Below are 12,392 nucleotides of genomic sequence, written 5' to 3'. Positions count from 1 at the left end.
GCTCGTCTCTTAAGGCGCCACCATTACTATACCATATACCAGGGATCAGCAACCTCCGGCACTCCATCTGGTCTTAAACTACAACTCCCAGAATCCTCTTTACACTTCTATGGGAGTTGCAAGAAGAGCTGAGTAAGTGTGCATGCTGGGAGTTGTAGTTTCACAGCAGCTGGAGTGCCGAAGGTTGCTGATCCCTGCCATATACAGTAATGTATGGCATGGTGCGCAAAAGTATTCGCATTAGTAGCCATGCCATAGGTTTACAGCATGGTGCAATAAGGGGAACTCCCATCATGCTCTGTTTGTTCCAGAGGTGTCAGCTTTGTCGTTTTTCAATATAAAAAAAACCTGACAATATTACTCATTAATTATTACATTACTCTGGGGGAGATTTATTAAAACATTTATAAGGGTTTAGTTGCCCATAACAACAAATCAGATTCCACCTTTCATTTTCCAATGGCGCTCTGATTGGTTGCTATGGGCTTGATAAATCTCCCCCGTTATGTTTATCTAGCTCCTGGCTCAATAGCCTGTCTGTCTATATACTGTTGAAATGAACGTCACTAATTGGGTTGGGAATTAAATGTTTTTGTGGCCATTTTCTCTAATTAACAAAAAGCGCACATTGCTATAAAATCAGTGACATGCGCATTGCGCTCTGACTGCACGGACTGAACCATTACATTGACAACGTGCTCCCCCTACAAATGAACGCAGTGGAGCCACCCATTACCCGGAAGTACTCCTCTGCCTGCTGAGCCCTCCCTTTCCTCTGGCAGCCAGCGGCGACAATGGTGAGCTGTGACTAGCTGTCCGGCATAATCCGGTGGCATCCTCCCTTTTGGGCTTTGTGTTGACGGTTTACGTTTGCGGGTCACATAAAGCAGAGTGCGGGGAATGTGTGCAGGGCTGTAGTGTCTCAGTGCGGGGAGCGGCTGGGCGGATGAATGTGTTGTAGTAATCTCCCCCCTCCCGGTGCTGTAGTGGTATGGCCGGCCTGTGCTGTAGGACCTGTATGATGGTCGCGTCCTGCTTTCGGTCACTTTCTGTCCTTGAGGCCTCTTAAAGGCACAGTACATGTAAAGTCCCTGCAGGTGCAGAGAATCCCGGCTTGTGTGTCACATGTCCGTATAATGTAGCCATCATGTGGGCAGACGTGTCCCTGGACTTCCTGTCCATAATCCCATTGGTCACCACTCGCCAGCGTCTCTCCAGGTGAGAGCAGTGGACCTCCTCCTGTTCCACAGCAGTGTAGAGGGGCCATCGGTGGAGCAGACCTTGGTTTTCGGCAGCTCCCTGCTTGTTCTTATGTTTTACTGCTGCATGGGCCCTAGTGGCATCATGTAGGAGGCTGTGTCTGGGTGTCCCTCAGCTCCAGTCCTCAGGGGGCACCTACCGGTCATGATTTGAGAATATCCTACAGAATAAATACCTGTGCTAAGGCTAGGTCTACACGACCACGTGTGTCACAGACAGACAGGGCACAACTACACTAATAGTCTATGGTGTCGCACTGTGACGTGCTGCGACAGTCGCAGAAAAATCCATTTCAAATAGATTTTTTTGTGACTTTCACGTCGCAGTGTGACACCATAGGCCATCATTATAAAAAGTCGTCGTGCAGCTCTAGCCTAAGTCCTGATGGATTAACTGTCGTTATCTCACCTGCTGAATACTAAGGAAATCCTGACCGGAGGATCACTGCCATAGAGAATGTATGGTGCATCCCCAGCCCGAAGCTCCATTAGGACAGGGGCACAGGACCCTCATTCCTGGGATTGGTTGGACGCCCACTGATCAGTTATTCCCTATCCACAAAGTATATGTTTTAGTTCCTGGACCGCCACTTTAAAGTGGTCTTCAGAGTTGTTGTGTTTTTTTTTTTTTTTTATGCGTCACACATTAGGAGCATTGGAGTTGTCTGCTTCCAGGCTAGACAGCCCCTTTAAACACTCGAACAACCCCTTTAAAACTACCACTGAGAGTGGATATTTGTGATGGTACAGACATGATTTAGTTCCGGGATGGCCACCTTGGGGCTCTCCAGCTGTTGCAAAATGGCAACTCCCAGCATGCCCACACTAACTACAGCTATCAGCCTATAGCAGGGCATGGTGGGAGTTGTAGTTTTACAACAACTGGAGGGCCGGAGGTTGAGCATCCCTGATCTAGTTCATGAAAACTAAAGGTATGTTCGCACTTTCATTAAGCGGACCTAATATGGCAGAGGACAGCCTCCCAGAGTTTACCAGGTACTGCCGCTCACCACCGGCCCCCATTCACTGTATTGCTTTCCGGCAAAATGCCGGCTTTCAGACAGACCATTGTATGCAGTGATTTTTGTCCATCTGATAAGCGGCACTTATGCCGGAAAGCGTCCAGATCCCTTTACAATCAAGGGGGTCCGGCGGGGAACAGCTAAGCCAGGTCTGGTGAACTCCGGCGGGTTGTTCTCTGCAGGTTCCGTTTAATGCCTACTCTGTGTCGGCCTACCCTTAGTAAGGACTATGATCCAGGCCATAGATGGATATTGGGTGAAATTCATACGTCACGATATAGACAAGGTCCAAAGTTCGTGTCTCTCAGCCATTGAAGTGACACTTAGTGCATAGGTAAATAATACAGAAAATGACGTTCCTGACCACAGTGAGTGGTCCAGCATATGTCCGTTCTGCAGTATAGGTGTGCAAATATCATAAAGGGTTAAGTTTTCTCCAGACTCTGGTGTCAAGTGGTACCCTGTGTCTAATGGGACTGCCAAGTGTGTGCCGATCCATGAACTGGGGTCGCCACCCATGAAAACGTTGCGTACTGTCCTTTCCTTATGAGTATACCTGGATGTACGCATCCTACGGCAGAAGGGATTTACTAGGGCCGTGCACCAACTATAGTGGGTGGGACCGTTCCATCGCTCTTGAACTGGAAGATGTCTGTAGGATCAGTTTGGTGTGTAATCTAAAAGGGGAGACTGATCTGCTCTCTTACTCCTAACAGGCAAAGATCAAGGCCCGAGACTTGCGCGGTAAGAAGAAGGAAGAGCTGCTGAAGCAGCTGGATGACCTCAAGGTTGAGCTGTCTCAGCTGAGGGTGGCCAAGGTGACAGGAGGAGCCGCTTCTAAGCTGTCAAAGATGTGAGTATACTCAGCCCGCCGCTGCAGGAATGGTCCTCGGTCACCATGGAATAGGCCTTGTAGGTGTGCTGTCCTGAAAACGGCCTCCCTTTACTTCCTCAGTCTGACCATCACTGTGACCAGAGACCCCCTGTAGTAACATTAATCACTGCAGTGCTCTTCTGTGGACATCTTAATCTCGGCCTCTCAGGAGAACAGCAGAGCTGTCATACTACTATCCGTTATCATGACGCAAACAGCGGATCTGCAACATACAGGCACCGGCCGTGTGTGCACCGTATCACAGATGTGGACCCACAATCCAGACGATATGCAGCAGAAGGCCACGAAAGTGCTTCTGAGGCATTTCAGTCTGTTCCTCCGCACTGCAAAAAAAAAAAAAATATTATATATATATAACGGTGTTAGACCCGTTAACGTTAAATGGGTCTGCATTTTCCAGCGCAGGCGGAACACGTGCATGAGCCCTAACACTGCCTGCAGCCGCCACTTTCGCAGCGTCTTTTACTGTCCTCGTCAGTTGCATTTTATTTTTTGCTTGTTTCTCCGCAGCCGTGTTGTCCGCAAATCCATCGCCAGAGTCCTGACTGTGATCAATCAGACACAGAAAGAAAACTTGAGGAAGTTTTACAAAGTGAGTATTTGGAGCTGGTTTGTGCCCGATACAGAGATTTCAGTATTTTGCAGTTTTAGTTTTTTTCCCACCATTGCTCTTCCAAGGTGCCAGATCTGATGTCTCGGGATTGGTAGAGTAGTGCATGTATGGTCTCTGTGCTGCCCCCATGAGGCGCTCTTCTCTGTACACCCCTATTCTGGTAGAATCATCTGGATGGCTAACACGTAAGTTAGCAGGCCGGTTATCCCCAATTGTTGGTGGAAATAAGGCCTGTCCGATCCTCTTTTCTCCCCAGCAATAAGCGTAACCATGCGTTAGGCTGGATTCATACAGGAGAGTATAGGAAAGGGAGGTACAGAGGAATAACTGGCAGGTTTGTTGCAGAAATCTGACAGAAAATGTGTTCCGTACATGTGATTAGGGTTGGTTCTGCAGCATGTAAGTGGATTTCTACAACACTATTCTAGTGAATGGGACAGTGCTGAATCTGCTGTATACGAAACCTACCTTTTTATATAGTTTTTGTATCCACTCTTGGCTTTAGCCTAAAACAGTTTGTACTGTGCTTGCAACTCTCGTGCATCACTTAGGGTGTTACAGAAATGCGTGACTATCCCATTCATCTGAATGAGTCTTGGAAAAGTCTATGGGCTTACTGCAGAAACGACCCCATTCACATGAAGGTGATGAGAATTTTCTGTTTGCGTCTTCATCACGTAAGATGTCAGTCTAGGTCAGAGATCCGCTTCCTCCGGCACTCCAGATGAACTGGAACTACAACTCCCAGAATCCTGTTTTCCCTTTGTCAGTTACAAGAACAGCCGAGTAAGTGTGCATGCTGGGAGTTGTAGTTTCACAGCAGCTGGGGTGCCAAAGGTTGCTGATACCTGGACTGTAGCTCCTGTCTTAAAGCGGTCTTGAGTCTTAAAGTAAGCTAGCATTGCATGTGAATGCTCCAGAATCTCTCGATTATTTAAATTTAAAGTTTTTTTTATTTTTATTTTCCATATTTAGACAAATATAAATTCCTGCAGTTTTTCCATGGGGCCGCAAAAGCTTTTTACATTGGCAGATCACACAGGCTATTGTCAGGAGGAAAGCGTTCCTTTCCGCCAGTCTCCTGAACCTTAGCGGAGGGGGAGCGCTGCTATTACATGCAACAATCTCCTCCTCAGTATGGGGACAAGTGATCGTTAATGCCATCACTCGTCCCAATACTAAATCATTGTTTGCCGGCAGCAGATTGTGGTTAGACAGCACATGTGCCGCCAGCAAACTGATTTTTTTTAACCTGTTGAAAGATTCCAATTGCTGATAATCGGTGGCAGTATAAGGCTAGGTCTACATGATGACAATTTTCATAATGATAGTCTATGGTGTCGCACTGTGACATGCGATGCGACAGTCGCAGAAAAATAAATCATGCGACATCATAGACTGTCATTATAAAATTGTCACGCGACAAATGTCGTCGTGTAGACCTAGCCTAAGGCTACTTTCACACCTGCGTTAGGTGCGGATCCGTCTGGTGTCTGCACAGACGGATCCGCTCCTATAATGCAAACTCTTAGATCCGTTCAGAACGGATCCGTTTGCATTACCATGAACAAAAAAAAAATATTATTTTTTTTTTGTTCATGATAATGCAAACGGATCCAATTTGACTTTACATTGAAAGTCAATGGGGGACGGATCCGTTTGAAAATTGAGCCATATTGTGTCAACTTCAAACGGATCCGCTTGCCTCCGCACAGCAAGGCGGACACCCGAACGCTGCAAGCTGCGTTCAGGTGTCCGCTTGCTGAGCGGAACGGAGGCCAAACGGTGCCAGATTGAGGCATTCTGAGCGGATCCGCATCCACTCAGAATGCATTAGGGCTGGACGGATCCGTTCGGGGCCGCTTATGAGAGCCTTCAAACGGAACTCACAAGCGGAGCCCCGAACGCTAGTGTGAAAGTAGCCTGACACAGGCAGATCATCGCTAATGAGCATTCATTCAAACACTTGTTAGCTATGATCTCCAAGATTATCTGCCAGTGTAATATAATGATAATAGGCGCCATTTCTTGGTCTGTACATATCACTTTATTGTAGTTATCTGCTTATCTGTGGCTATAATCCTGCCTGTAATGTTATCACCTCTGTATAGATAAGACAGGATCCACCATTCACAAAAGTGATTGTCAAAGCTTTTTTATTCTTTCCTCGTATAATGACCTTTGCATCGGTCACAGACCATGTCTAGAAAACTGTACCATAGAAGTCAATGAGGTCCCTTTCTGTCCATTGTGGTCTATGGCCCACGGGGCTGCTGTAAAGCAATTTTCTTGATGCTTTCTAAATGCTGTTAATAACAGCTCAGGCAGGATGACCGCCCCCATCTTCATGTTCAGAAAACAGAATTTTAAAAATCTAATGAGGAAATAAAGGCAGATAAAAAATGTTGCTGACTCATTTCCTTTAAAGGGTTTATCCTACAAAAAGTATTTCTATGCAATGCATAGAGCATTTCAAATGAAGTATTATTGCAATAAAAATATTGTAAGGTTTTGTGTATGTGCAGTTTTCTTATCTGTTGGCGCCCCCTGCTGTTTATCCTTCAGGTCCACCGTCTGGCCTGCGTTCAGAGGTGGACTAACATGCTCAGTGCCAGTGTAGTGATCTCGTAGAGAAGCGGGTGTAGCGTCCCAGACGTCTGTCATTCATTTGTCACAGAAGTGTATACAGCTCTCATCTCTTGACCGGGAAGGACTAGGGACTATATGTGAGGGACTATTTCTATACGGTGGGGGGTTAACAAGAGCTGACTTCAATGTATAATGCATCCCAAGAGATGCAGGGGCTTGTCATGTGACCTGCTACCTACCCCTAGAAAGGCAAGAAAGCTCTCCAGATAAGTGAGTAAAACGTTTTAATTTAATAGGATAACCTATTCTGAAATGCAGAATTTCACACAATGGTACGTACTAGTTAGAACATTTTGATCCAGCACTGGGCTGTGTAAGTGGCTGCAGTGTGAATACCTTCTTGCTATAGTGACCTCCACCAGGCAGCTCATTCCTGGCTATGAATAGTTGGGTTTGCTTCCTGGTAGATACATGAGGTATTGCTGCAGATGGGACCTGGCGTCCTGTGGTGCATATAGAGCTACTTGTATATGATGGCGGCAAGCTGTCTAATCTGGAAAACCAGTGTCATGTTGTACTCTGCCCATTACCCCCTACCTCATGCGGTGTTGGATGTGGGAGTAGATGACACAAGCAGTGTAATATTAGAGCCGGTTATTAGATGCTGCCGGCGTTTTTAGGGTTTTAAGATTGCCACTAGCCTTAACAAGTGTTTTCTCCAACAGGGCAAGAAGTACAAGCCTTTGGATCTGAGGCCAAAGAAGACCAGGGCCCTGAGGCGCCTTCTGAACAAGCACGAAGAGTCTCTGAGGACCAAGAAAACGGCAGAAAAAGAGCGTTTGTACGCAGTGCGCAAGTTCGCTGTTAAGGCATAAGGCTCATGTACTGAATAAATTCTGTTTGGTAAATTATCTTGTGGCCCGTATTGATATACTAGGAGTTTCAAGCATTTCTGGACACATGATTTCCTAAAGACAAGCCTATCGGAAAAATTCCATCCCTAGAGACCTGTCTTGCCCATAGACCTCCATTTTTATTTATTTTTGTCTGCTTCAACCAAACACGTGAAATGTGTTAGCATTTTTAACCCCTTAAGGAACAGCGCCATACATGTACGGCGCAAGGTCCGTTGGGCGCTGAGGCACAATCGCGGGGCAATCTGGGCACCATGGCTGCTCTTAGTGGCAGGCAGCCATGCCGGGTAGGGGCAGCATGGTGTTTCACCACCCCCCTGCAGCTCCAAGCGCTGCGATTGGCCGGTCAATGAAGACTGGCACATTGCAGCGCTGGAAGCTGTATACAGCTGCGGGGCGGGTCAGGGGGATGTGACTGGTGCTGAGCTGGTTAGCCCCGGTCTTCTCCGAGGTGAGGCAGAGGACACCAGTGTTTGCCGTCCCCTGCCAGTGCTGCTATTGGCTGGAACAACGCTCCAGCCAATGGCAGCGCTATAGCTGCACAGGAAAGGGCAGAACCTCCCTGCATGCAGGCATTCTAGCTGGTGAATGCATGCAGAGAGGTTCTGTGGTGCACACCACAGCGATTTAACACTTTCCTGCTAAAAGAACAACACCTGGAATTGATGCACTGGGGAGGTTTTTTCCCTCATTTGCAGCTGTTCCAGATCCCTAAACCACCCTCCCCAATTTTCTAGCTCTGCACCACTTTTTTTGACCGCCAAGTGCTGTTCAGTGCGTACCTGCCTGATCAGCATTTGGGGATTATATAAAGAAAACTGCGAATAATAATCCCCAGGTGCTTATCAGGCAGGTGTGCACCACAGAACCTCTCTGCATGCAGTCACCAGTTAGAATGGCTGCATGCAGGGAGGTTCTGCCCTTTCCTGTGCAGCTATAGCGCTGCATTTTGCAACCAATGTCCATTATGGATCACGTCTGCTCAGTTTGCACTGCAAGTTTTTTTTTTTTGTTTTTTTTTGCAGGAAAGACTTTTTAGCAAATTATTATTTATTTTCTAAATTGAATTTCTAATTTAATACAAGCCTTTCACATGTGAAAAAACACATACTCACCCCTCACACGAAATAAAGGTTTCCACACGTCACACCCCAATAAAATAAAAAATGGCTCGTCCATCCCAACAACTATACTCACCTGTAGAGGCATACGCCATCCTTGCCTTCGTTACTGAGTCTGCCAGTGAGGGAGAAGAGGATGCCACTTTCCTCTACTACTCTACCCCCTGATCATCATCATCCGCTGATGAGGGACCTTCTCGAAGGCGCCCCCAGTGTAGCAGCGGAGGCAGCCCCCCCAGAGTGGACCCCACCCCCTGACAATTAGCCCCAAATTCCGGATTTTGAGGGCAGTTTTGGAATACAGAGAGACAGTGCGGGCTTCACTGAACTAGATTTTTATTTTATTTTTTCCAAAATCTTCTCTGAAGTTTTTGTAAATTTAATGGTGGCCCAAACCAATTTGTACGCCCAACAAATTTATTGATCAGAACCCTACATTGCCATACGCTAGACCCCCTAGGTTGGACCCCAGTAAGTGCAGCAGCGATTATGTTTTGGGGACTCGTGCTGGATATGTGCTTTGTTAAAAAAAAACAAAAAAAACGTTTGACAATATTGGCGTTCGGACATTTTTGTTTTTACCAGACTCTAACTTACAGTAGCACCATGACCCAGAAGCGTTTTAAGTCAATTTGGAAATTCCTACACTACAATAACCATGCACAGTGCCCACCCCAAAACCACCCAACATTTGACCGTCTGTTCAGTTAGGCCTGTCATTGACCACTTTAACACAGTTTGCTGAGGTGTTACAATCCTGAAAAAATGTCTGATGTAAGAAAATCCCTATTACTTTTCAAAGGGAGGATTAGATTCCGCCAGTACCTGCCTAGCAAACGAGCAAGGTATGGCATAAAAATGTACAAACTTTGTGAGTAGCTCCGGGTACACCCACAAGTTCCGCATTTACAAAGGGAAAGATTCCTGGATAGAATCCACAGAATGCTGCGCGCCCCCCCCCCCCCCCCCCCCCCCCCCCCCCCCCCCCCCCCCCCCCCCCCCCCCCCCCCCCCCCCCCCCCCCCCCCCATCATCCTAGGAGTTAGTGGGAAGATTGTGTGGTACTTACTGCACCCACTGCTGGATAGGTGTTACCACCTCTATGTGGATAACTATTATACCTGCATGTTCCTACCTGCCAGAGGTACTGAGGCTTGCGGCACAGTGCACAAAATCAAGGAGGCCTCCCTAGATCCATGGAAGGGCAACCACTGAGTGGGGGAAAGTAGGGCTCTCCTGTATGTGGTACCACAACCACTACCCCCAAACCAGTTTGTATCCTGGACTACATCAAGCACATGGAAGGGGTGGATCTTTTAGATCAACTTCTGAAGCCCTACAGTGCCACACAACAACACGAAGTGTGGTACAAAAAGCTGCAATGCGTACGTGCTAGTTCAGTCTGCAGGCAACACAGAACTTTCCTTCAGTTCCAAGAGGTGGTTATCAAGGCCCTAAATTTTCCTTATCGTCCATGACGCACCATGAGAGGGTCTGCCTCCCAGGAAAGGACACTCACAGGTATAAAAAAAAAAGGAGCCTCTCTTCCTAAGTGGTTTCCTGTCCTAGGAAGTGGATCCTACAGGTATGTGCCATAGAGGGAGTAGTTTCTCCCTGGGCAACTAAGGAACTTTTTTCAGCTGGGGGGTGTGTGCCGGGTGAGTTCCCCGCTCCACACACCCGGAAGGAAAATGCAAGGAGCGGTGCTACAGTGAAAGATTTGCCTTAACCAGCGGCTGGTTACTAACCGGGGAGCAGGAAGCATGGTGCATCGGCTTATTCCTTTCTTCTCCTGCCCCTGTGCGGACGTTGCAGGAACAGACGCCGGTCAGGAAGTGGCGCCCCTGCTATTGAGGGCATCTGTGGTGGCAGAACAGGGTCCCATGCGGCACGCTGAAGCCGGAAGGGGAAAGGGCTACATCAAGTTAAAGAGACCGGTCACGTGAGCGTAATGCACATCGAGCGCGTGACATAAAATCCAGCGAGATTTCGCTCCTACAGCCAGGAAGTGCGGTAAATTTTAATTCAGACCCAGCTAAAAGCCGAGGATCCTTGTCGGGAAGGCCCGATCCAGGCTGTTTTGAAAGGTCATGGAGACTACTAGTGACCAGAAGGAGCTGTTACCCCTGCGCCTGTGGTATGGATGGAGGGTATGTACGGTGGCATGTTCTGTATTATGCACACAGGCTTATGACATTTTGTTTTTTCAGGATGAACTAAAGGCATCCTCTAAAACAAAATATAAAGAATGTGGATTGTGTAAAACGAAGCGGGCTCCCGCCTATTACTAAGCTGTTTTGTCGCCCTTTGTTATTGAGTCTACAATTGCAGAAGAATCACCTTCCATGATGAAATGCATGAAGAAGTTAGAGAGGAAGCTGGGGAGGAACGCACTTAAATCCCAAAAGGTCCCTCAAAGATCTCAGTGTCCGCGGCTTAGAGTACTTTCACACTTGCAGCAGAGGAATCCAGCAGGCAGTTCCGTTGCCGGGATCCGACAAAACGCATGCCAACTAATACTGATCCGTCTTAAAGAGGACCTTCACCAGAGGAAGCCTCTAAACTAACTATACAGAAGTGTAGAGCGGCGCCAGGGATCCCCCTGCACTTACTGTTATCCCGGGCGCCGCTCCGTTCTCCCGGTATAGCCTCCGGTATGTGAGTAGTTAGGCTCCACCCACTTGATCTGCCGGCGTCGTCTTCTCCTATGCTGTAGCGCTGGCAATCACAGCGCTAGCTCATAGCCAGGCTATGAGCTGAGCGCTGTGATTGGCCAGCGCTACAGCATAGGAGAAGAAGACGCCGGCAGGATCAGTGGGTGGAGCCTAAACTACTCGCATACCGGAGGCTATACGGGAGAACGGAGCGGCAGTGCAGATTGGGAGATGTCCTTCCAACGCAAAGGAATTGACAGCGGTTCTGAAGATTCTGCCTTGGGTTCAGAACCGACATTTAAAGGGGTTGTCCGAGTTATTTTTTTGTTTTTTCTATGTTCCTAACTGGGAAAATGTAACAACTTTACAATTAACTCACTTTATCTCCAGTGGCTGGTTTCTCAGATTTCACTGAGAGTCACATGACCTGTGATGTCAGCTTCTCTCCCTGCTTACAAGCCTGTAAACGAGATCACTGTGCTGGCCACGCCCCCTTCACTGCTCGCTCCTAGATTCTTAACCCCTTCAGCTGCACAGACCTGGCTAGCTGCAGCAGTGAGGAAACAATGCTGGCACAGGAGCTGACAGACTAGAGTGTCATTATACAGCTGGGGACCTTGTAGTTCTACACTTACAAGTTGCTGTTGATTCTCCCAGCACTCAGGGCAGCTCTTGTAGCCACTCCCTTAGCAGTGTCATTATAATGCTGGGACTTGTAGTTCTACACTTACAAGTTGCTGTTGATTCTCCCAGCACTCAGGGCAGCTCTTGTATCCACTCCCTTAGCAGTGTCATTATACAGCTGGGACTTGTAGTCCTACACATACAACATGCTGCAGAGTCTCCCAGCAGGCAGACATGTCACTCAGGGCAGCTCTTGTATCCACTTCCCTTAGCGGTGTCATTATACAGCTGGGACTTGTAGTCCTAAACGTACAAGTTGCTGTTGATTCTCCCAGCACTCAGGGCAGCTCTTGTAGCCACTCCCTTAGCAGTGTCATTATAATGCTGGGACTTGTAGTTCTACACTTACAAGTTGCTGTTGATTCTCCCAGCACTCCAGGGCAGCTCTTGTATCCACTCCCTTAGCAGTGTCATTAACCAGCTGGGACTTGTAGTCCTACACATACAACATGCTGCTGAGTCTCCAGCAGGCAGACATGTCACTCAGGGCAGCTCTTGTATCCACTCCCTTAGCAGAGCAGGGGGAGGGGCAGAGATTGTTTTTATTGCATTGTAAACACAAAAGGCCAGAAAAGAACCAGGGAAATGAGGAAATATATATATTATTTTTTTGCATAAAACTTGCTTAGGGTACTTTCACAC

At 47.7% G+C, this 12,392-nt stretch overlaps 1 protein-coding gene across 1 annotated transcript; it reads left to right on the top strand.

Annotated features, from left to right (window-relative positions):
* Positions 1 to 665: 665 nt before the first annotated feature.
* Positions 666 to 7,289, top strand: RPL35 (ribosomal protein L35). The gene is made up of 4 exons (XM_040442256.1): positions 666 to 797; positions 2,998 to 3,134; positions 3,687 to 3,768; positions 7,104 to 7,289. The coding sequence occupies exons 1-4, from the start codon at positions 795 to 797 to the stop codon at positions 7,251 to 7,253; spliced, it is 372 nt and encodes a 123-aa protein (XP_040298190.1). The 5' UTR covers positions 666 to 794; the 3' UTR covers positions 7,254 to 7,289.
* The last annotated feature ends 5,103 nt before the right edge of the window (positions 7,290 to 12,392 follow it).

The sequence above is a fragment of the Bufo bufo genome, chromosome 8, assembly GCF_905171765.1.
Source record: "Bufo bufo chromosome 8, aBufBuf1.1, whole genome shotgun sequence".
NCBI classification, from domain to species: domain Eukaryota; kingdom Metazoa; phylum Chordata; class Amphibia; order Anura; family Bufonidae; genus Bufo; species Bufo bufo.
Note: the sequence above shows the minus strand (reverse complement) of the source record. Positions and strands in the feature narration are given on the sequence as shown.